At 35.0% G+C, this 25,669-nt stretch overlaps 1 protein-coding gene across 1 annotated transcript in view; it reads right to left on the reverse strand.

Moving 5' to 3' along the window:
* The window catches only part of LOC150106418 (casein kinase I-like), a 144,172-nt gene that overhangs the window by 11,855 nt on the left and 106,648 nt on the right, over positions 1 to 25,669 (reverse strand). Inside the window, exon 6 of the mRNA XM_090392435.1 lies at positions 5,578 to 5,731. Coding sequence (XP_090248561.1) covers positions 5,578 to 5,731 — 154 coding nt within the window. The remainder of the gene's footprint in view (positions 1 to 5,577; positions 5,732 to 25,669) is intronic.

Raw genomic sequence — 25,669 nt, forward strand, 5'->3', positions numbered from 1 at the left:
TTTTCTTTATTTTAATAATTCTTTGTTTTTCTAAAATTTCTAAAGCTTTCTCACCAAAAGTTTCCGTGAAGTAATTCGGAGGAGGGGGGGGGGAGAGTGGAAAACCCATGGCTGTCCCCTCTGTTTATAAATTTTCTAATTATTTCATGGAAACTTTTGAAGAGAAAGCTTTTAACTCTGTCACACACAGACTCACTACTTGGCTACTCTTTGTTGATGATGTGTTCTCCACTTGGCAACATGGCCTGGATGCTCTCAACATATTTTTAACACATCTAAACAATTAAAATCCTAGGATTCAGATCATGTTAAAAAAAAAAAAAGTCTCCCCCTTCCTAGACACTTCAATTACACAACTGTGTGATGGATCCATGGCATTGTCTGTTTACAGAAAATCCATATACACTGGTAGATACATTCAGTTGCAAAAAATAAAATAAAATAAAATAAAACAGTATGGGATTATTAGAACTTTATATAACAAGGTAAAATTAATTATGATAATAGTACCCTCTCCATGGAACTTGACCGCATTCACAAAACCTTCTTAGCCAATTGCTATAATTCCTACCATAACAAAAAAACACCACAAATCACATACTATCTCCCCCTTCCCAGAACAGAGTTTATATGAAAGCTATCATCATTCAATATATCCAAGGCACATTATAAAAAATAAGCATCCTTTATCCATTTCAAAGACAAGCCACAGTCACTAAACCTGCCAGATTTTTACTAGGTCCCTTACAGTTGTAAACTATCCTACTATGGCCAAACAAGCAGGACAACCAACATCAGAATTGCTGAACATAAGGACTATATCCATTTTCATCACTATAGCCACTCAGGACTTGATAACCATGCTTTAGACACCCATCATAGGATATGCTGAAAGAAGGCCACTGTACTCCATTGCAGCAAATATAAACAGAGAGAGAGAGAGAGAGAGAGAGAGAGAGGCTGAAGCATGTCAGCTGCGAGTAAATCTCAAGTCCTAAATAGCACTCCTCCACCCCTAGCGGACTAAATTGGACTTCCTTAGCTGTTGGGTATACAGAGGATGAGTGCTTCATGCTACCAAATTTATTGAAGTTTGGGTAGTTTTTTAATCTGCTTCTGACTTAAGAAACTACCCAAACTTCAACAAATTTGGTAGCATGAAGCTGCCCCAAATTTGGGAAGCTCTCATCCTCTGTATACCCAACAGCTAAGGAAGTCCAATTTAACCTACTGGGAGGAGGGAGAGTGATATTTAGGACTTCAGATTTACTCTCAGTTGATATGCTTCAGTCTCTCTACTTGGTGCAGTGCCTGAGTGCATATATCACATTATATAGTACTCCTGATGATTGCAATTTGATTTTGCCGAAATATTGGAAGTATTAAATAAATTTATTTTAGTTAATATATTAGCATACATTGTAATTTCCTTAAAAAATAAGTTATAAATAACCAATGTATAAACCACCAGACATTTTCATAATATGGAAATATTATGAAGTGCAAGTATTTAGACAAAAATCAACTGTCCTCATCCTAGGATTAAATACACTCTGGAAAATTTACCCCGAATCACAAATTATTATTCATTCGGGCTGTTCATCTCCAATTTAATGCAAATATACTTTCTCTGAACATCAAGAACACCAGTTCTCTGTGCATCATCCATCAATAAAGAGAACAAGATCTTAATCTAAACACCAGGGCTGACTGTGGTTGTCACATGACCTATATCTTCACAAAACCATAAATGTAATTTTATAAATTTTTATTCTCCAAAAATTCAAAATAATGAATCATTACAAAATTAAACTTCTCCATGTTTTAACGTTTCTCCTTAGAGAAATTTACTATTAAACCGTTATTTATTACAAATTTCTCTTAATATTAAACTACACTACTTGGAAAGAAGTCAACGGACACTATAGTGTGAGGAAGAAAAAGAAACAGTAATGCTGCCCATCTTAATAACATGTAGGACCTCATTTCACTGTGATGACTGCAGCTATCCTATGGGGCATACATTTCACAAGCGTACAATAGTGATCGATGGGAATTTTGGACATCATTCATCCTGTAGGCATGTAATGAGGTCTTGTTTTGGGACAAACATCCCTTCATATCACCCGATGCTCCAGTTCATCACACAGATGTTCAACAGGGGGTCTGTGAAGGCCAGTCAAGTGTGGTGATGTTCATGTCTACAAACCACGCAGTTACAGCAGCAGTCTTATGACACGGTGCTTTGAATTGCTGAAAGAAACAATGGCCAGTTCTGTAGAAATGCCACAAAGTAGGAAGTAATGCATTGTCCAGAATGTTAAGATACCTCTCAGAGTTCAATGTTCGTGGCACCGCAAACAGAGGTCTGAGGCCAAACCAGGAAAAACAGCACCATATCATTACACTGCCACCTCTGAATTCCATAACTCAGATTGTGCATTCTACTGTGGTAAGAGATGTTCACCAGGCATCCACCACACCCACCCATCTACTTGGTAGAGGGTGAAGAATGATTCATCGCTCCATAACACAGCATTCCAAGCTTCCAGATCCCAATGTACATACCACTGCAGGTTGGTTTGGGTGTGGGGCTTGCATATCGCAGTCCTTTCATAGAAGCCTATGTTGTGAGCTTCAGTTCCGAATGTTTTTGTGCAGATTCATGTTTCAGTTGATGCCTGGAACTCTGCATTCAATGTGTCAGCTGATAACTAGCAGTTTTTGTATAATATCTTCTGTAGCACTTACCACAGTAGAGTGCGCAACCTCAAATATGGAATTCAGAGGTGGCGGTGGGATGGTATGGTCCTGTTTTTCCTCATTGGCCTCAGACCTCTGTTTGTGGTGCCACAAACATTGACTTGGGATGGCCCAATTTGTCAAATAGATAGGCCTGCAACATGGCATGCTCTCACAACATCTCTTTCAAATTCCTTCTACAAACCACGTCTATTTCACCTGGACACAGTTGCACTGACTTGGAATTAGAAGCATCCTATTCCTCTAATTTATACTGGCTACAAACATGACTTGTTACATGGCACGTTGAACCTTGCCCATGAAGGGGAGATCCACTGGCTTCTTTCCAAGGAAAGTATTTCTCCTTATTTTTATATTAATCTACAAAAATACTGTTGTAAATTGCAAATATACCTGAATATATTAGATAATTATACATTTGAATAAAGTATCTTTTACATATTAATGTCTATACTATGATAGGTCACTGAGCTTAACATGAAAAGGAAGATGAAATGAAAAATATGAACATCTGTTCAAAGAAAGGTCTGAAGCCTTATTTATACCATTCAAAATCTTAATTGAAACAATGGACTTTCTCTTCCTCAAATTAAAAAAAAAAATTGCAATTTGCGACTAAGTTTTTCCTCTCTCTTAATTTCTTAATAGTGTTATTCATTTCAATAAATTATTATTATTTGTCACCTCTAGGGAGTCCAAAGACTCATCTAGGGAGGGCATCTGCTCTACAACTCTGTCTCGACCACTCACAATCTACCAGCTGACCACAACTACACCAACACCATCTATCGCCGACCACCACCCGTATTTCCACAGACAATCACAAACATCCATGCCCACGGCGGGTTTATGGAGACTACAATTATGTTAGGAGTAATTACTTTAATTTTGTAATCTTCACATTAAGGTCCGGAGTATCACACACACACACACAAAGACATGCTATATTACATTTCAAACAGTATGATAAAGTGGCAATGATTTGATCAACTGTTATTCTACTGGCCTGACCTCTAGTGAAAAAAAAAAAAACTACATCAAAGCTATATCCTATTTATATTTATAACATCATAAAAGAACAAATTGATATTAATACTTTTTACAGTAAAATTGGTAGCCTAATCAATAATTTAACCCAAGTGTTTGTTATATTAAAGTTAAGATCCGAGATTACTACAGTCCTAATTATAATAACTCTTAGACAAAAAGGTCATGTGGGTAGAATATGTGCCATTCATATTCTTGGGAATTTTAGACCACCATTAATATTAAGATTAGGTTGGTTGATAAGAATTTCACGGGTCTCTTTAAATTGTGCTCACACCACATTTTAGTGTAATGGGAAGAACATGTGGCTTTCCAGTCAATTGTATGTAGCGTATTCATGGCACAATCAGAAAGACCAGATTTACCATAGTTATTAAATTTAATGTGCCATTTATGTTACCTTTTCCAGATAGGAATTGTACATCCTGTTTCATCTATATAGGGCAAACTACAGATGCAATAAATGCAGTATACTCCAGGGGCAGGCCAGTGAATCCTTGGATGAGTTAAATAAGTTCTTTCATTTTGTAGGAGGTTTATAGGTGGCATTAAGACTGTATTTCTGTAGTATTTTATTTATTTTATCTGATATCTCTTTAACGTATGAAGTGGCTACAGTTTTATTATAACCTAGTTTATTTTTGTTTTTAAATGGAGTCTTGTGAAGAATTTTGTCGGGAAGATATTGATGATAACTTTTAATTCATGTTAAGTGCTTGCTCAAAGGAGCAAATCTTTAAAGCTCTGTTTTTTAGTGTTAATGACACCTAGATTTTGTGTTGGGTAGTGGTAAGAGTTTATGTGTAGGCTTACGATAAACAGTGAAGGAAAAACGCTGTGTTTTTCCTTCAACAGGGGACAAGTGTTTCTAGAAAAGGAAGTGTGTGTTCTAACTTTCAATTTCAATTGTGAATTATATGCATTTGTGTTGTTTGTTTAGGTGGTTGAGGAAAGTGTTTAATGTCTGGTGCCTGGGTTCCAGATAACGAAAACACTGTTCATGTATCTAAGCTCGACTTTGGGTTTTAAAGTAAAGGAATCTAGAGCACGTTGTTGAAAAGCTTCCATATAAAAGTTAGCAATTGGGGTGGGGGGGGGGGGTTTACAGTGAGCCCATTGCTGTGCCTTCTTTTTACAGGTTAAAAGTATCTTGCCCCACAAAACAGCAAGACCGCAGTACATAGGCAAAGAGTGGCATGAGGTAAGTAGAATAATGGTTGATCAATTCATTGTCACTCGCATACTGTTTGAAATGTAATATAGCTTGTCTTTGTGTGTGTGTGTGTACTCCAGGTGATGACCTTAACATGAAAGTCAAAATGTCGGGCAATTAATCCTAATGCAGTTGTAGTCTCCATAATTTAATGAAATATTCCATTGTTCTCTTAGTTTTATGGACTAATTGATAATCAAAACAAAATTCTTTTTTCATTATTACATTATTTTTATTGTTGAAGAGCATGTGACCACAGTAAAAAGAAAATGACTGATAAATATAATTATTAGTTTGCTTTCTAATAAGTGGTATGTTTTGTAGATGTATGAACAAATAACTCAATAATATGAAAGAGTGAACATGAATGTTAATTTCTGATTAATGGTAGTGAATAAGCATTTTATTTGTGCTTCTTTAATATTTCTTTTGCAACATCATGACTTGGTAACCTGCTCTGGATATTATATTTATCTAATCATTTTACCTATTTTTACCTTAGATTCCAAAAAAAAGTATGTTAACAAATAAATGATTTAACATGAGTAACTTACCTTACAAAGAACATCAACAGGTGTAGACATCTTTTTTTCACTTATCTTCTCATATTTTTGTTTCTTAGTACCAGCTTTTAATCCCTGCCAAGGTAGACTTCCTCGATTAAAGTACATTAGAACATAGCCTAAAGACTCCATGTCATCTCGTCGACTAAATCAAAAAAAAAAATAAATAAAAAATTCTTAATTTCAACATTATTATGAAATTTACTTTTAAAACCATCATAATTAATAAGCTGTTAATATAAATAATTCAATGTTTATCATGATAAAATCAGTACTAGTTTTTGATAAATGCCAATAATAAGTACTAGCACTGCATAATAAACTGAATAAATAATGTGTTACGACTGCTGAATTAATTAAGTTTATTTTTTTTATATCAGTTCTGCACATAAAAGGTTATGAAATCCATAGTACATTAGTACCACTGCTGTTGCATTCTGTACAGCACTATTTTCAAACTTCTATAAGGTAAATAGCTATTTTTAAGATTTTGGTGATAGATACTAATGTAAAATTCGATGTAGCTTAAAATTACCAAAGCGGTTTACATCGATTTTTACATAGGTCAAGTCTCATGAGAACTGTAAATAACCTTGTTTGTTTCTATGTATATTTTGCTAAATATTAATGTAGTTAACCCTATTGGAAGTGACTGTATTTACTGTTTTAATTTAAAAAACAAAGGCAATGCTTTGTCATCGGAACTTTGTATATAGCTATGTGTAACAGCACAAGAAAGTTGTTTACTATTTTTGTGTATGAGAAAGTTGCTTACAAGCTCTGCGCATAACACCTTTAAAGTTAGTATCAAAGAGGTCCGCTAGTTTTAGAGACAAGTTTCTGCTGCCCGGAAAAATACGATCAAAAGAGTGGGTCGAACTTTAAAGAAGATGAAAGAGTCATGCCGAATTTTTTGGGGTTTATTACCCTCAGTGCAAGATCCTGAAATTGCAAAATAAAAGAAGGCTGAGACGACCATAAAGGGCTTCCTGTTACCAACAGAGGAGAGGCAGTTGGAACCAGAGCAGTGGTGGCAGAGAGGCAAGGCCCCAGTTACAAGAGAGGAGTGTCCAGGTCCAGCTGCCAACAGAGGAGAGCAAGGTGAAGAGCTGTTACTGAAGAGAGCCAGAGCCAGTCGGCGGCACAGTCATCGGCAATTAGTAGCAGAAGTAGTGGCAGTTAGAAGTAGAAGTTCCCGAAGTAGGATCCAGAGAATTTGCCCGTATGCTGAAACCTCTTGCATGTGCTATTCGAGTACCACAGATTGCAGTCGAAAAGCCCGCCAATATCCCAACATGATACCTCTGAAGCAAGACACTCCTGAAGGAAGCCTAAAACTCGAGATGAAAGAAAAGCCATTGAGACTTTAGTGCAAGACTCTTGACTGAATGTGCGATACAGAGCCTCTGTAAGTTCCATCCTTTTGTACAATTTCTCTTATAATCTAGGTGATATGTTATATATGGACTGTTAAGAATTAGTTTAATAGTAATAAGAAGTGTCCATAAGAGAGTCAATTGGCATGTTAGAAGTTCATATCAAATTTGTAAAAATAACTTAGCAGAGAGTTAGCTAACCTCTTTGTGAGTAAACTAGAAGTTTAATAAGTTGAATTTGTAAGCAGAGAGTAAATACATTTTTGAGTTAAAGAGATCATTAAGCGTTGAAGTAAAAGGGTTCTAATTTTATGCTAAAGATTTTATAGATGGTTAGAGAAAGCAATCTCCCTGTCGTTTGATTCATGTATATTTCATATTAATGTAAATAAATGTGTTTTAATTTTTTGTTAAAAGAGTGCTGCCTGATCTTTTATTTTACAATGCACTGTTTCTAAAAATAATCGGACTTGTGAGCAGGAAACAATTAAGACATTAAAAGCGCAGTTGAATTACTTAAGAACCACAACTGTTTATATAAACTTTGTTGAAGGAATATATGCTAGTAAGAGAGAGAGAAATCTACCGGACGTTTTACTGAGTGTTATGCCGATATTGAAATACTGGATGGCGCAGTCTTAACAAATTTTCCAGTGTTCATAGGCATACGACTAGTAAAATACGAAAGGTGGATAAACATAATATGCAATAGAGTAAGTGAGAAAGGTTACGCGAGGAAAAGCGCACACTGCTTATAAAGAATAAAGAGGATATTACAAATATAAATAGAGTAAAGATATTACAATAAAGCAGCTGACAGCTTTCGTTACAATAACTCAGTAGACAGATTCGTTTACACTAAGCAACCTGTTATAACAGATTTATACATTTTTATATTTATATATATTTTTTAAATTTGGGTTTAACACATGCATTTTCTAATATTCACAGTTGTTACTTAATTGTAACCAAGATAGCAAAGAAGCTGTTAAAAAAATAGCAAACTCGTTAGTCTAATAAACTATATTTTTTGATTTGTGAAATACTATACAAGAATTCTTATAACCAATGAGTAAAATGCATTAACTGATATTGTCACAATGCAAGTTACTATAATTCAACTGTGAGAGATAACAGATTTCTACCAAAAAAAAAAAAAAAATGAAGCGAATTATACAGAATCCTTTAATAAAACAAAATTTTCTGCACTTTTACAAGTGGATTTCAGTATTGACATAATAATTGTTCAACCTGCAGTCTTTGTGCTAATTGTCTGATACATTTTGATATCATTCATTGATAGGTACACAGAAGCAGAGTATGTACACTGAATGTTCCATTATTTAGAACACTATTGTATTATTTCAGTATAAACAAAGAGTAAAGTAATTTTATTTTACATTTTTTTTTAATTTCTGCAACAGTCATTTTTTTTCCTTAAAAAAAAAGTAAAGGATAAGTTTTTATTATATATGTAAACATTTTACTAAATGTATAATGCTTTATTTCTTTTAATTAGTAATTCCTTTAGTAATGTCCTGTATAAAAGAAATCTTTGCATAGCTTACAACCTGTAAGCTATCATGTAAGTTGAAAAAAAAAGAGAAGAAAAAAATTGACTGTCTGAATAGGAAGTTTGATGTAGTGAGAGAAGAAAAAGGAACAGCTGTTGAGTGGAACAGAATATGTTCTATAAGTTGGCAGCTGAGAGAAGAAATATAGAGGAAAGAAAAGGATTTTTTTTTTAAGTCAAAAAGGCAGAGAAGAGGGAAAGGAAATAAAGTTTTTCCAAAATTAATGAAATTTCTTTCAAAGGAAGTTAAGTTGAATGTAGATAAAGTTACTAAGAAGGATTATATAATTTTCTCCCAAAGCAACAGACAATTCCATTTGATACATTAAGCAGCAACCTTGCTCTAGTTAAATATTTTGAACAAAAAGAGATGAATTTTTTTTGTGCTCAAGCTTAAGGAAGAAACTTCCAGAAGGGAAAAAACTTTAAAAGTATTATAAGTTAAAGACAAGAAAAAAAAAAAAGAAATGCTCTGCACAAATTATTATTAATATTTATTTATTCTGTTTTCAAAGAAAAACAGGTTATTTAAGTCAATTTCAATGTCTACTGGTGAGAAAAGTAAAATAAAGGCGTTCACTAAATTTGGAATAAACTGCTTTTGTATGTTCTCATCAAATACTTTCTGGGCCTTTTTTCTTCGTAAGTTTCAGTTATGTATAGTGCTTATGAACCATGAACATTTCACACACACACTTACACCCATGCAATACCATAATTTACACTAATCTCATATTATTATTATATACAACCTTTTTACAAGTTTGATACCAATAAATAACATAATTGAATGGTTTGTGACAGGGCTCAAAGCATATAAAGATTTCTTTTAAACAAAACACAACTAAAGGAATTACTAATTAAAAGAAATAAAGTATTATATATTTAGCAAAATGGCAAACATTTGAAGATTCTCAGTCAATCCACAAAAAATATCATTAGTAAATATCATTAGCAAAGTTAGGTAGAATTATCAGGAGTGCTGATGTTAATTCTCTACAGGAAGGTTCGAATAGGCTTTTAGCTTGGACAAATGAGTAGGGTTGCAGCTTTAATGTTAATAAATGCAAGGTGTTACACTTTGGGATACAGAGACATAAGGCTACATACTGATTAGTGGAGCTATACTTCAGGAAGTGGATGAGATTCAGGATCTTCGAGTGAGTGATGGTGGACAGTGGACTGAAGTTCCGGGGCCACATCGCATGTTGCAAAGACTGCACATCATATTACTGCTATGATAAAAAGTACAATGACAAGTAGGAATAAGGTAATGTGCATCTATATAAGGCATTGGTCAAACCAATGGAATATTGTGCTCAGATTTGGTCACCTAGTTTTCACTGTGATGTGGAAACACTAGAGAGGGACCAAAGATGAATAACCAAAGTGATATCAAGACTCTGGAGTGTTGGTTATGAAGAGCATTTGAGAGAATGTGGACTACAGAAGTTGGTGGATAGGAGGGAAATAGGAAATATGATAGAGAATTTCAAGTTAGTTAAGGGATTCTATCAGATTAATACAGAAGAAATTACGATGTTAAGATGGGAAGAATGGGCCATCCCTGGAAGTTGTATAGGGATGTGGTCAAGAAGGAAGTAAGGAGTAGATTTTTTATTTGGAGAGTTGTTAGTGAGTGGAATGCATTGCTTGAGTGTGTTGTGAGTGCATGTAATGTAAGTAACTTCAAAGCTCATTACAATAGACATGTTGCTGGTTGAGTGGGCCTCCCACGATGAGTCTGTTGACTCCATGGAGATTACCAAATAATAATAATAATAAAACTTTATACTGTAGGATATCTGCTATTTAGCAGATATCCTACAGTATAAGAATCTCAAGGGAAAGATATTAGCAATGCACAGGAGATGGTCAAAAAGTATCTGAAGAAACCAATAGATTGTGTAGCCAAGGTAAGAAGGATCAATCACACAGTAATTAGTTGGATGAGTAGTATCGTTAAAACAAGAGTTGCAAAAGGTGGAGGTATATAAAGAGAAAAGTGATTGGCAAGCTCACAAGCAGTGCAAGGCACAGGCAAATAAGATGATCAGCAAGGTAAGGAAGACAAAATTAGATGAGAAGAAATTAGCCAAGCAGGTCAAGGGACATTCCCAAAGAGTTCTTTGATTGTGTGAGGATAATTTTAATGAGTGCCAATGGTAGTGTTGATAGAAGTAAGAATGGATGGATAAGAATACGATACTCTATGGGGGGGGGGCTGCATGGCTTTGTGAAGGGCAGATCATGCCGTAGTAATTTGCAAACTTTTTATAATAGGGTGACAGCTGAGTTGAATAAAGGGAATGAATTCACAATGAAACTGCTGGATTTTGCAAAGTCATTTGACAGGATATCACATGGTACTCTATTATGCAAACTGCAACAAACGGGGATGGATGTAAACCTGGTGATATGGATAAAAGAGTTGCTGATGAACAGATACCAAAAAGTAGTATATGGAGGAGCAGAATCCAGAAGGCACATGACTAGTGGTGTAACAAAAGGGCTCTGTGCTTAGACCACTGCTGTTTAATTAATACATAAATGATATAGAAAATAATTTGAAGGGAGATATTCAGTATTCATTTGTTTGCTGATGATGCAAAGTTGGGTGGAGTAACTGTTAATAAAGGTGATGTAGAAGCTCCCAGTAGGTAATCAAAGTTTTCTCTTCACCACCCTATTTTCATCGAGTTATACAGAATTTCCCAGGAAAACCAAAAAACAGTGCTAAAAAATCAGCCTGGTTGACTGAGTGGCATAGTCAGTGATATCAGTGGATGTCCTTTGATGATAGATTTTCCTGCTTGGAGAATTTTCTTGCTTATTAACCTCCCCCAAACTTTGCACTGAAAACAGTGCTACACATTATGGTCCTCATGTAGGACAAGAAGAAGCCACTCCAACAATATCCTCTACTATCTAACTCTAGACCTGAGGATTTGTAAAGTCATTCTCTGGTAAGCTCCTCCATGCATACTGGTGGCATGGAGGACTCACCAGAGGTGGCTATATTACCTCCAATTGGGGAACGTGATCATGTGATCTTGACTTGTAAGTAGCAAAACATGAAAATTCCTGTTAAGAAGAAGGTATATATGTCATGTTAAACTATAATATGTTATGTTAAAATATATGCTAAACTACAAGGGAAGTGATAATTATACACTCATCAGGCACCTTGAAGTACCATGGCATAAAGATGTGCAAGAGAAGGATGTTCACAGTGCATGGGATGATAATCAAGGGATATCTGGAAGAAGCAGTATCGTACTGTACACCCAAGATCAGGAGGATAAATCAGGTAGGAGTTAGATGCATGAGTAATATCATTAAGCATGAGTTGCAACAAAAGAAAATGTTATGGAAGATATACAAGGAGAAAGGTGATTAGCATGATAAGTAAGGCAAAATGAAATCCCAAAGAGTTTTTTTATTATGTGGTAAATAGCAGGAAGAATGCTATGGAAGGATAACTTTGATGGATGCAGATAGTAAAGAGGTAATGGAGGAAGATGAAATTGTTGAGCTTCTGAATGATCATTTTGCAAGGGTATATATCTTCATTTAGATGAAGACATTGTTATAACAGAGGTGACAAGAGAATACTACCTGATATGAGAATACAGGCTCTCATATCAGTTCTTAGTAATCTACAAGCATTTTATAATAGGGTGACAACTGAGTTAGATTAAAGAAATGGCTACATGATGAAACTGCTGGATTCTGCAAAGGCATTTGACAAGATAACACATTATCCTGTCAAATGCCTTTGAAGAACACACCAAGCAGAAGAAAGAAGTTATCCTCTTTGTAAGACTTTGATACAGCATATCAAGGAGGGGGGGTGCATGCACAGGTTTGGTCACCTGGGTTTACTTGGGAATGAGGAGGTGGTAGAGAAGATCTAGAAGAGAGTGAGCAAGACGTTGAGTGGACTGTGGAATGCTCCTTATAACAACAGATTGAGGATTGTTGGTTGTGGAAGTTAGCTGATAAGCAGAAAACAGGAAGGGAAAATGACAGAAACATTAAAGTTACTAAAAGGGTTTTATAGGATTGATGCAGAGGAAATTTTTAGCAGCTGGATATCTGGATAAGAATAAGGGGGTCATCCCTGGAAATTGAGTAATTTCCAGATATTGGGTGAAGTGTGGGTCTCCTGCAATTAGTTTTCTGGCTCCATGGAGGTTCCTGTGCAATAATAATAATTTAAATTTGTGCATGTTTTATGCTGATTGTTTGTCATGTGGCATATGGGACAAAGTTTCACAAGTGGTGGACAAATTACAACTTAGATATATGCTATGGTATTTCTCAGCGAGGGACTTCCATGGATTGAAGTATTTTTTCTCTGTGCAATATAATAATGTACTGTATTTCAAATCTTTCCAAATATACATTATGCCTTGCTTCACAGTCCATTTATTTCCATAAATGTCAACACACACATCACTTTGGCCAAGTAACTGATACCATTCTTCCAGTTATGCTTTTCACTAAATGTTGGACAGATACCAAAAAAGATATTGCATGTAATGCACCTGACTGTTTCTCAGGTTATTTTCACGTTACATTGGATGGTAACTATAATTGCGACTGCACAAATAGATCAATAACTTATTAATTATTGGCCCTCTGATAAAAATACCTTTTAGAAGTTAGCTAATTTGAAACTATGTTCCATTTTGTTGGATTCTGAATGAAGAGAAATGGAAGTTGTTAATACATCATTCAGAGTTCAACATAATCTACGATTCCCTGAGCAAAATTTGTTTGTTTTTTTTAACTAATAGTCTCATGTTCATAATATGCTATTTATGTAATTTCTTCCAAGTTATGTTAATCAATATTTATGTATTTATAAATTTTTGGGATAAATTACAGTCATGAAAAGCTGTGTATTAAAAATATCAATTATTATGTGAATTTAATTCCTTTAATATAATGTTAAAAACTGTACTATGTGCATTTTAATGTATCCAGGAAATTCCTTAAGATAACACTTGATTGGCTGCTATGAGAAATTATGTTACCTTTAGCTAGCGTGTGCCTTAGTACGTGTGACTGTACAGGACGCATGAAGCCAGTTAGATATAAACAAAACCAGTTAGAACCAGATTTTGGCGAGAAAGGAGAGTAGGATTTGATAAACAGTACATGAAAAAGTAACACACACGGGAGTAGGGAAGCAGGCAAGGAAGGTGGCCGATTAACATGATGTAAACGGAATAAGGAGAACTGGAAATCGCTTGGCACTTTGACTTACCTTTGTTGGAGTTCTAATCCTATTGTAATTTCCTATCGCTTGCAGTGGAATAATGCAGGACAAGGGATAATAAGAATAAGAAAAGAAAGAAACTGGAAGTTAAGTTAAACCAGAGAAAAAGAATATATTCTCTCGAGTCTATTAATCAGTTACGGAAACAGAAGATTCTTTTAAGTTTGTGTAGTCTCAAAGTGAAAGTCAACGAGAATTTAAGTGTGTTCATAGGATTCTCGATGTGAAGAAGCTATACTGCTTATGCCGGTAAGATTATCTTTTCTGTGCCTAGTGTGAAGTAGCGAACTTATTTCCGGTGAACATAATTTAATCCTTATCGCTGTATTTATCTATTCAAGATTGAATGTGTGATGTAATGAGACATATCCCACTTGTCGTGCCAAATATTGTACTATTTGGATTAATAGTTCAAGACTGAAAGAGTGATATAGAGAAGCCTGCTGTAAGAAACTTAATGTAATATTGGAAACTGAAAATTCTGCAAACTATTTTGCTAGGCTGACATAACTTTGAAATCTTCAAATGATTGTCTGATGGTTTATATTTTATAACTTCTGAATGGTTAAACTGAGTTGATATTTAAACTGTATTGAATAATAACTTTAATCAGAGTGAAGTTGTGATAAGAATCCTTGATAATAAGAAGAATATAATCTGTAAGCTTAAGTTCTAATCGTAATTATTATACTCAGCTGAGTAGTTTGCTAGTATCTCAATGAAAACTTAATTATTGTTTAACTGTATTTTCTCAACTAGAAGTCTTTGCTTTGATGTAAATTTATGTGAAACTGCATTAAATAATTTTATTTGAATTGAATCTTGTATTTGCCTGATTTCTTCGTTGCACCGCTCATTAAAATAATTTGAATCTTAACGGGAACCCTATATAATAAAGAAAACCTTGGCCTAAAATTAAGTTAGTAATAATACAGATTGGTTGATTTCTCAATGTTGCTCATGCAAATTTGAACATACGGTGGCGCAATTAAAAATAAATATTCTCTGTGTCTGAATGAGGAGTCAATCAACAACTAGAATACATATCGAAGTAGAAAGTATGATACAACAATTTCATTCTGCACAAAAGTAATTTGGAATGTATATCTTTCTTTTATACTTGGTACTATGTAGCTTGTCAATGATGCACAGTACTTGAGAAAAATGAGTGTCCATAGAATGTATGGACACTCATTTGAATACTTGGTAATGTATTCAAGTTAATTCTCAGTACCAAAATGTTCTGCTTGACACAAGTCCTATAGATACAAAAGCTATGCGAAAAGAAATTCACTCCAGCAAACAGTTCATTTTAACAATCCATTCCAGTAGTTACCACAAGTTTGCTGTGGTGAAGTTCTGGCATTCTAGATGCATTCATCATACTCCCAATTTTCCTTTGGGCAAATGTAGACTATATAGAGTTAAGGATGAACCTCTGTGGTAGACAGCCCAAACTTTGAACATACACATATTCATTTCTTCACTTTGAGGAAAGCCTTTGTAACGATATCAACACAATGCATTATTATGTTATCAGTCAGCAAGATTGTTTATATAGAAATGTTCCCATACAGGCAATTAAGAATTGTCCACGATGTCAACATAACATTCAATATTCTCTTTTTTCCTGGACATTATGACAATGAATTTTAGTGCATTGTTTACTGATGTTTGGTTTGCACGAAGCACCTGTCATGGGAACTAACCAAATGCAAAATTCCACTGATACATGACAATTTTTTCAGCATGCTCTTATCTCTTGTTGGCAGTTTATGTAATGCACCTGACTGTTTCTCAAGTTATTTTCACGTGTTACACTGGATGGTAACTATAATTGCGACTGCACAATTAGATCAATAACTTATTAATTACTGGGCCTTGGATAAAAATACCTTATAGAAGTTAGTTAATTTGAAACTATGTTCCATTTCATTATGCACAAAACTAATTTGGAATGCATATCTTTCTTTTATACTTTGCTGTACTATGTAGTTTGTCAATGGTGCACATTACTTGAGAAAAATGAGTGTCCATACAATATTTGCAAAACAGTGCAATCTTTTCTTTTTCAATGAAAATACAATGGTTTATTAATATTATTATCAGCCCTCCATGGAGTCAAGACCCATTGCAGGGGGGGGGGGGATCCCACTCTCACAGCTCCTCACAGGTTGACTTAAATGCATTCAATGTCTCTGCACTCACCATACAAAAAACTTACTCATTTCCCTGCTCACACCCTCCTTATAGAGCATCCAGGGATGTTCTCTTGTTCTCCTCTGTCTCCAGACATTCTAAGAAAAATCTCATCCACATTAATCTGGTAACTGTGACTTACCAACTTACATGTCTTGATTGTGTTCCCCCCCCCCCCTTCCTTCATATCCACTAAGCTCTGAAATTTGCATTCTCTCAATCTGTCCTCATACTTCACATTCCAGAGACCAGAAATCCATTTAAATGCAGCCCATCTCTTTTATACAGCTCTATCCACCCCTGAAATTCATCCTACACATTCACAAAATGAACTATTTTCTCTTTACATAACTCTGCTAGCATACCATTCATAATCTTTGCTCACCTTCTGAACTCATCATTATCAAACCCAGGAAATACTGACTACCTCATCTACCACATTTTATCTTTCACTCACCTTAACAGTTTCCTGATATCTATCCTTATATTCTTCTTGTTACCAGTCAAATCATTTGTGCCAATTACTACTACTCTTTTGCTCACGTACTCCTCTTATCCAATACTTCAATCATGCTGCTCCTCCTGCCACCCAGAAAACAAACCTCACACACCTTTCACTCACAACACTTCTAATCATCGAATCCCCATACACTGCAACTCCCAAATCCTGTCTCATTTTTCTCAACATTTCCATGCAAATCTCTAATTCTCCTCAGTTCATTCCTCATAAGCTTAATCTCTTGCCTCATCTTTACCAACTTCACTTTCAACTCTTCAATTACTTTCTCACTGTCATTTATGCTAATCGCATTTTCACTACCTTGCAAATCCACTGGGTTACTGCTCGCTGCTGGTAACCTGCCACCAGCTACACCCACTCTTTTTCTGCCCACCACCATTAACTCACTGTCATTTATGCACGCTGCCTTACCACTCAATGTTGCCAACTCACTGCCACTTTCACTACTGCTGTCTTACTGTTACTGTTTAAGCACTCAACTGTACTGTCAATTCCACTTTTTTTTGGTATGATCTTTTGCTCGCTACCACTCACATTCAGTGATATCTCATAATCCATAAGCATGCTACACTTCTTGCATACCCAAACTCTCTCATCTCGCCAATTAATCCTCTCCACATATATAACTTTAATCTCTCCCCAAGCATACATATTGCATTCACAATACTTCACCATTTTTGAAAAATCAATGTCACTTGCATTCATGTTTCATGCTAATATCTACATCTCACCGCCATTCACATCACGCTCAGATACATACAATATAAACATAATGCTGGCTTAAGCATTTAATATATTTCTACAGTTTTTAAATATATTTTCTAATGTAATTCAATGTTATTCATTTTAGACAAATTATGGATTCTAACAGCCGTGTTATAAATAACTATTTTAATTTCCCGACATTTCAACCTTCATATTGTCAGCCTGGTTGGCCAAGTGGGTAGCGTATCCACTCTCCAGTCAAAAGGCTGTGGGTTCGAATCCTGCTGTGGGCATGGATGTTTGAGATTGTCTGTGAAAATAATAGTGGTGATGGTGGACAGTAGATGACATTGGTGTAGATGAGGCGGTTTGTGAATGAGGTTGAGTGGTGGAGATGGAGAGTTGTAAAGTAGGTGCCCTCCCTCAACGAGTCTTAGGACTCCCTGGAGGTGTCAAATAATAATAATATTAAGGTCATCATCTGGAGCATACACATATATACAGAGACAAGCTGAACTACATTTCACACAGTATGCTAAAGAGACAATGATTTGATCAAAGGTTATTCTAATGGCATGACCTCTAGTGAAAATAGAATAAAATAAAAATAAAAATAATAAATAAATTAAAAAAAAATTAATTTATTAAAAAAAAACTATATCAAAACTATATTCTATTTAAGATAACATCAGAGAAACATTTTTTCTTATAGTTTTCTTACAGTAACAATGATGTCCTAATTTAACATGTCAATTGTTATATTAGATTTAATTCTGGATTCCTATGGTTCTATTTATAGTTAACTCTTAGGGAGAAAGGTTAAGTGGGTAGAATATGTACCTTCCATATGCTTGTAATTATTAGACCATCATTATTGTTAAGATTAGGGTGGTTGATAAGAATCTCACAGGCTTCCTTAAATTTACTTAAATACTATGTTTTGGTGTGATGTAAACAACAGGTGCTTTTCCCGTCAATTCTATGTAAAGTGTTCAGAGCATGATCAGAAAGACCAGCTTCACCATTATTATATTTAATGTGTCGTTTATGTTCCTTTAAGGTTGTATTTCTGTAGCACTCTGTTTATTTTATCTGATGACCCTTTAATGTATGGAATGGTTACAGTTTTATTATAGTCTAGTTTATCTTTGTTTTTAAGTGAAGTCTTGCAGAGAATTTTGTTGATTGCATTTTGACTGTAACCATTTTTTTAGGAAAGTATTGCTGATAACTTTAAATTCATCTTTAAGCACTTGTTCATTGGAGCAAATCTTCAAAGCCCTGTTTTTTAGAGTATTAATGACACCTAGTTTTTGTGTTGGGTGGTAGGAGTTTGTGTGTATATGTTGGCCAGTATGTGTCAGTTTCCGGTAAACAGTGAAGGAAAGACTAATTTTTTTTTTTGTCTAATTTAACATGACAATTGTTATATTAGATTTAAGATTCTGGATTCCTATGGTCCTATTTATAGTTAACTCTTAGAGAGAAAGGTTAAGTGGGTAGAATATGTGCCTTCCATATGCTTGGGATTATTAGACCAACATTGTTGTTAAGATTAGGGTGGTTGATAAGAATCTCACAGGCTTCCTTAAATTTACTTTCATACCATGTTTTGGTGTGATGTAAACAACAGGTGCTTTTCCAGTCAATTCTATGTAAAGTGTTCAGAGCATGATCAGAAAGACCAGCTTCACCATTATTATATTTAATGTGTCGTTTATGTTCCTTTTGTCTGATAGGAATTGTGCATCCTGTTTCCTCTATATAGGGTAGATTACAGGTTCAATAAATACGGTATAATCCAGGGTGGGCCAGTGGAGGGAATGGGTCTTTGGATGAGTTGAGTAAGCTCTTTAATTTTGCAGGAAGTTTAAAGGTGGCTTTGAGGTTGTATTTCTGTAGTACTCTGTTTATTTTATCTGATGACCCTTTAATGTATGGAATGGTTACAGTTTTATTATAGTCTAGTTTATCTTTGTTTTTAAGTGAGGTCTTGCAGAGAATTTTGTTGATTGTATTTTGACTGTAACCATTTTTTAGGAAAGTATTGCTGATAACTTTAAATGCATCTTTAAGCACTTGTTCATTGGAGCAAATCTTCAAAGCCCTGTTTTTTAGAGTATTAATGCCACCTAGTTTTTGTGTTGGGTGGTAGGAGTTTGTGTGTATATATTGGCCAGTATGTGTCAGTTTCTGGTAAACAGTGAAGGAAAGACTGCCAAAAGGAATACGTGCGACAATATTACGTGTTTTAAATGGTTATAAATAGTTATATGTATGTCCATAATTTGTCTAAAATGAATGCTGATCATCGTGTAACACTAAAAGAAAGTAAATAAATAAAATAAAGTGGTTTCTGATAGTAGGTAGCAATCACCGTGTAACACTAAAAGAAAATAATTCAATGTTAATTTGCTGTGCCATGTTAACTAAACTGCTTCATACATACAATTACTTCAAAAAGCAAGAGCAAAAGATTTCTATGCTTATGGTCCTTGGGTATATTATTATCATGAGAGGTTTATACAGTTCTATCATTTGTCTCTTTAAATTCATTCAAGGTAAATGAATTCACCAACTTCCATTAAAAAAATGGCTGTTCATTTCCATGCTGATCCTATTCCTATTCAAAATTCTGAGATGACAACTCTGTTCTTTCCTTTCCTGCAATACATAGAAAAATTTCATGCACCTATTCTATAAAATTCCTCAACCAACTTTCATATCACTATTATAATACCTACCCCTTCTATCCTCTCAACATTTATTGTATTAATATAAACTTCTGCACAAGGTAGTCATATGTACTTGGTTCAAAGTTTTATAATAATTGCCTTTTCTTTTTTTATAACTATTCAAGAAATTACTTGTTTTTTCCTATTTATAGAAGCTTATGTATAATGACAGATCACCTGCACAAACAATGGATATAATCAGAATGTTAGTCAACAGAAATATTCCAATCAGATTTCTGATTTCATCAGAAAAGTACCCTATAAGCAGAACTGTAGGATATGGGAAAAAAAGAAATTATGAATTAAGTACTAAAAAAGTCTTGTCTGTTGGTTGTTTGCTTGGGAAATGTATTGAACACAAAGGTACACAAAGTAGCCTTATCTGTGCATCATCAGTCTAGTGGATTGATCAAAAGTACTTTTGGAAAATTTAATGACATAATAACCAAATATAATCTCAGAATTTGGAGAGCTTGGTTATATCAAATTCATGAGATGTCCAGACTTCATGGGTTTAACTTTTAAGATAAGATATAAGATACACTTAATGAAATTTAAATTTATTCAGATGTCTAAATTTAAGGCAGAGAGCCTTCTAAAGCTTTAAGTAGCCATGGTGAACATTCTAAACTTAAACTAATAGTTCAATACAAATTAATATCTGATCTACAATCTTATTCCATTAAGGTCATTATTAGCTGATGGTGTAATTTGGATGGACCATATGTGTTGGGTAGGCATACAAATTTGTTGTCTATTATTATACTTAAAATGAACTTTTGACGATATCTGTGGTGCAGTTATATTATAAATACATGTCAACATTAACAAAATATTTAATGATAATTAAAAAATCAAGCATGTTTCAGTTCAATACAACTAGCAAGTTCATATATGAAGAACATTCAACAATTGGCTAACTAATCAAGATTAGGTGGGTGGTGCTGCACTGTGGAAATTACAAATATAAATGGCAGTAACAGTTCAGGAAATTTAAAATTAAGAAAGAGATTACAAACTAATTACAATCTCTTATCCCCAATTTTTGGCATGGATAAACTATCATACTGATTTAAATCAGGAGAACTTAAAAATACGCCAGTTCTACTTGGGAAGTGCTCTTATGTCTGTATAAAGGAACCTGTATTTTGCATTGATACTGTCCTGGGCAAGACCAGACTTATATACCACCCTAAGCACCAGAACTACATTCATAATGGACATGATTTTGGTGATTTACCAATCCTTTGGTTCATAAAATAGCCAGTTTGTCCAAAATATAAGAGATGAGGCTCGTAATAAATTTCAGTAAAGAATGGAGGTTGGAACTTATCATTGCTGGTGAGCAGAAAACTAGAAAGTCTGATAAAGGATGGAAGCAAGAAGAAACTTTATCAAAATCCTTGTAACCTACCCAGAATTCCTCTTCTCAATGGTAGTATCCAAGCAAGTTGGCCTATAAGAGTCAATGATTCACTGGATGCTATGAGGATTATCCCTTTAGTTGCATCAAGGTGAGAAGTTTGCTGTAAAGCAGTATTAGAGAAGATGCACATGGTGCAAACTTTGCTGAGTAGCATTTTAACAATGCCTTTTTTTCTTCTGATAATGCACTGAGTCTTTTTTTGTACTCTGTTTACAACCTGGTTGACTGAGTTAGAATGAAAACCAGGGGAGGTGCAAGTGAGGAAGATGTCTAAAAGTGATGATCTACTACTGTCAGCCTCCCTCACCACAACAAACCTGATATGAGGATCAAGGATACTGATTTTCAGTAAGAATGTGTGAAGTCAGATTCAGAATAACAGCAAATAGCAAAAACACAGTTGAGGGTCAGTAGTGTTCTAGTGTTAGGAAGGAGAATTCCTGCAGTTTACCAGCTGCTATGTTTTAAGCTTGGGTGCATTTGTAGATACTCATGTTCATAAAAACTACATCCATTGCTGAAACCATGTTTTTTCTTCTTTTTTTTTGTAATTAAATTTGAATGCCTATTTGAAAAAGGATAATAACATAATAAAAGAATGAAGAAGGTAATATAACACCTTTAATACAGTGACACCTCGGCTAACAAAGATAATTCATTCTGGAATCACATTCGTTAGCTGAAACGTGATTTCCCGTAGGTTTCTATAGAAAATCTTTTAATTCGTTCTGGATGCTGCCTACTATTGAAAGATAAGTTTTATAAAATAGTAAAAAGCACACTATAAAATGGCAAAAACTCAACAAAGGCTGAGATGAACAGCTACCCAATTAGATGAAGGAGAATGAGAAGTAGAATGAAAAAGTGACAATCTTTACACTATTATATACACTTTATTAAACTGAAAATGTGTACACAATGTTTTTATTATTCTTCTTGGAATTTTTAGAAGTTTATTCAAGGTAAGTCTCCTCTTCTTCAGTAGCTGGCCTCTGTCTCTTTGCTAAGGAGAAGTCAAAAATTTGTCCAAAGTTGACTGAACAGTTGATTGAACAACTCTGATGTTCAATCAACTTTGGACAGAATGTTTTTAAAGTGATTTAGACACTTGTCTTCGACCAAGGCACAAAGTCTGTTCAATTCAGCCTTGTTGGGATGCCACTTTGTAGCCAAAGACTGAAACTCTTCCCAGTAGTGCAGCATTTTTTTAATGTCACCTGACACTGGTATGAGGCATCTCACTTCTCGCTGTCTCGAACGTAAACAATCCAGTCAGGTTGGTGGGTCTCCCCTATGTGATGTGGTCAACTCATTTCTTTGTCACACACATACAGATGGAAAAGATGAGCTCCTGGAATGGCCCAACTGTTCATGTTTGCTGCTTTGGGTTAGCACGAGCATCCACTAAAACATTTGTTGGCCGAGTCCGAAAAACAGCAAAAAAAATCTTCGTTAGCCGAGGTATCACTGTATTTGGCTCTCTTTTTAGTACAAGATGTGACATAATTAGGAAATGACAACAAACTTGACAAATTGCAAATGCTTAAAAATGGAGTGGACAGTGATATTTTCACTGGAAAAACAAATATCAATATCAAAATTTAATTCAACTACACAGTGTTACTAACATTCAAAACTAAAAATTCACTTTTTAAGGTTTAGTACTTTGTGGGTCCTCCTCTTGCCTTTATTACAGCTTGGCATCAGCAGGGCACTGACAAAATCAATTTCCTGATGGATGCAACTGTCAATTCATGGTTCTATACTCTGATAATGTTTCTTGGAGCTCCCAAAGTGTTTTTGGCTCCTTCTTCTTATGTATTTTAGTCTCCATTTGGCACCATAAATTCTCAATTGGGTTGAGATCTGGGCTGTTTCCTGGCCATGACAGTTGCTGAATCGAATGTTCATTGGGCCATTCATTAACCTCCAAACAAACTAAAGCTTTTTTTAAGTAATAAACTGATTTCGCATGGTACATTTTAGGGGTATAATAAAATTACACTTTATGCCCTATGACAAGGGGGAAAAAATCAAAGTGGCTCTGTCTCAAAAATAACCTGAAAGTTGCAGTTTATCTTTACAATAAAGTGGTTTCTGATAGTAAGCAGCAATTCTTTGTCTAAAATTTTCTTGTACACTTCTGCATTCACTGAACTTTTTTGGGAAATGCAAGTAACCAACACCATGATACGACAGGCAGCCCCAGATCATCAGACTGACTGAGAATTTGACTATAGACACCAGATAGTCAGGGTTAAATGTTTTTCTTGATCGTTTTCGAAATGTCTGTCTGCTGTTAGCACCCTACAGGTTAAACTTTTTCTCATCAGAAAGAGCCAATCTCATGTTTTTGGTTAACAAGGGCTTCTTTTTAGAGTGCCTGGTTATCAGTCTGTCAAATGAGTCTTCCCCTAACAGTTTTTCCAAGTCCCGTTTCAGTTCTCTGAATGACACATGGCGATTTTTGAGGTGGAGTCACTTTAGAACTTGACCTTGGCACAGTGTAGACAGTGGCTTTCTTCCTCTTCCCTTCTTCCAGATCCAGTTTTATTCACTTTCGACAGCAGCCATACCACAATAGATGGACTACTGGACACCCTTTGATTTCACAAGAGGAATAGCCTTCTCAATTCAAAGCTTGAATTGCATTTTTTCTACAGGGCGTTAACTGCACGTAACTAGCCATAGCAACATCAGCACAAAAATACAAAAACTAGCTCTTGCTGTCTATTTATGGCATAAAAAATTCTGATGCAACAGCAGCAACTATTACATTAAACAGAAACCCATGGCGATGACAGATGATGCAATACAATGAAATATCAAATGATAAACCATGAAAATGACCATTTAACTACTAAAAACTATATTTATGTAAGGTGATGTGGTTTCTATGAACATGAATGTATTATTATGAATATAATACTCTTGAAGATAGCCTCAACACAGAGGGTAAAATGTTGTATACTTATGCAGTCAACATAATTAAGTCTACAAGTCTTTCACAATGAATGGACAGTGAAGGTTACAATATTAGAGATAATATTATAAGAGCGACAGGGGTTCATACAAATGATACACTTTTGTTAACTATTAGGAATCGGTTACATTTTTTGTGGGAAAAAAAAATGCAAACACAAAAACAAGTAAAGGAGTGCTTAAGAGTCAAAGCTATATAACTGAGTGGAGACTTCCACACAGCCTTTAAAGGAGGAATGCAGAGAACCGACCAGGGCTTCTGACCTAATGTAAAATCCTCACCTTCTTGTGGTGCACCTTGTTGGGTAATCTACCTGGATACTGAACGAACGAGGATGGTCTGGCAAATTGGGATTTAGCCGACCAAATTGTATTCTTATTGGCTTAAACCAAAATACAAAATGATGGTACAACATCACAAAATTTCATGCCGGCTGGGGCGTTGCCCGGTTAAACAAACACCACTCGTTGTTTTCGAAAGAGAACCAGGGCAAACAGCGAAAAGTCAGCTACTGAAACACATCTGAAAACAAACCCAAACTTAACATCACCAGAGTTAAAGATCAGTACTATCAATATAAGAAGCTTGAATGGCAAAGAAATAGAGCTAGCTGAGGAATTAGATAAGTACCAGATCGACATAATAGGGGTGACTAAAACAAAAAAGACAAAAACTGGTGAGATCTTTCTGAGCAATAAATACAAAATGTTATACTCAGGCAATGACAATCAAGGAAAAGAAGGAGTAGCCATAGTATTCAACCCAAAATACGAGGCTAATCTTCTTGAATGGCAGGCAGTCTCAAGTAGAGTGATATGGACAAATATGAGAATGGGGAACTGGACAATGAGACTTATTTGTGCCTATGGTCCCACAGAAGGTTCTACTAAGGTAGAAGTGGAGGAATTTTTTGAGGATTTAGAGAAAGCAGCTGACGCCATGAAAAAGGAAAAGTTGGTCCTTGTTGGGGATCTAAATAGCAGAGTAGGAAATGATTGTCAGACATACAAAAATATATTGGGAAAATTTTGGAGAAAAGAGCAAAGCTAATAATAATGGCAAATACCTGTTGGATTTCTGCTTAGGACATGGACTGGTTATTACTAACACCATGCTCCAACATAAAAATGTGCACAAATTCACATGGAGAGTAGAGGCAAGGAATAAGAAGTCTCACTGATTATGTTATTGTTGATAGTGACACCAGAGTGTAGAGAGGATTTGAAATTGGAAGTGATCACTATTTAGTCTTGAGCAGGATAAAATTGAATTTCATATT

This window comes from Typopeltis vanoorti, chromosome 5 (genome assembly GCF_054136105.1).
Source record: "Typopeltis vanoorti isolate ZY-2024b chromosome 5, IOZ_Tvanoo_1.0, whole genome shotgun sequence".
NCBI classification, from domain to species: Eukaryota; Metazoa; Arthropoda; class Arachnida; order Uropygi; family Thelyphonidae; genus Typopeltis; species Typopeltis vanoorti.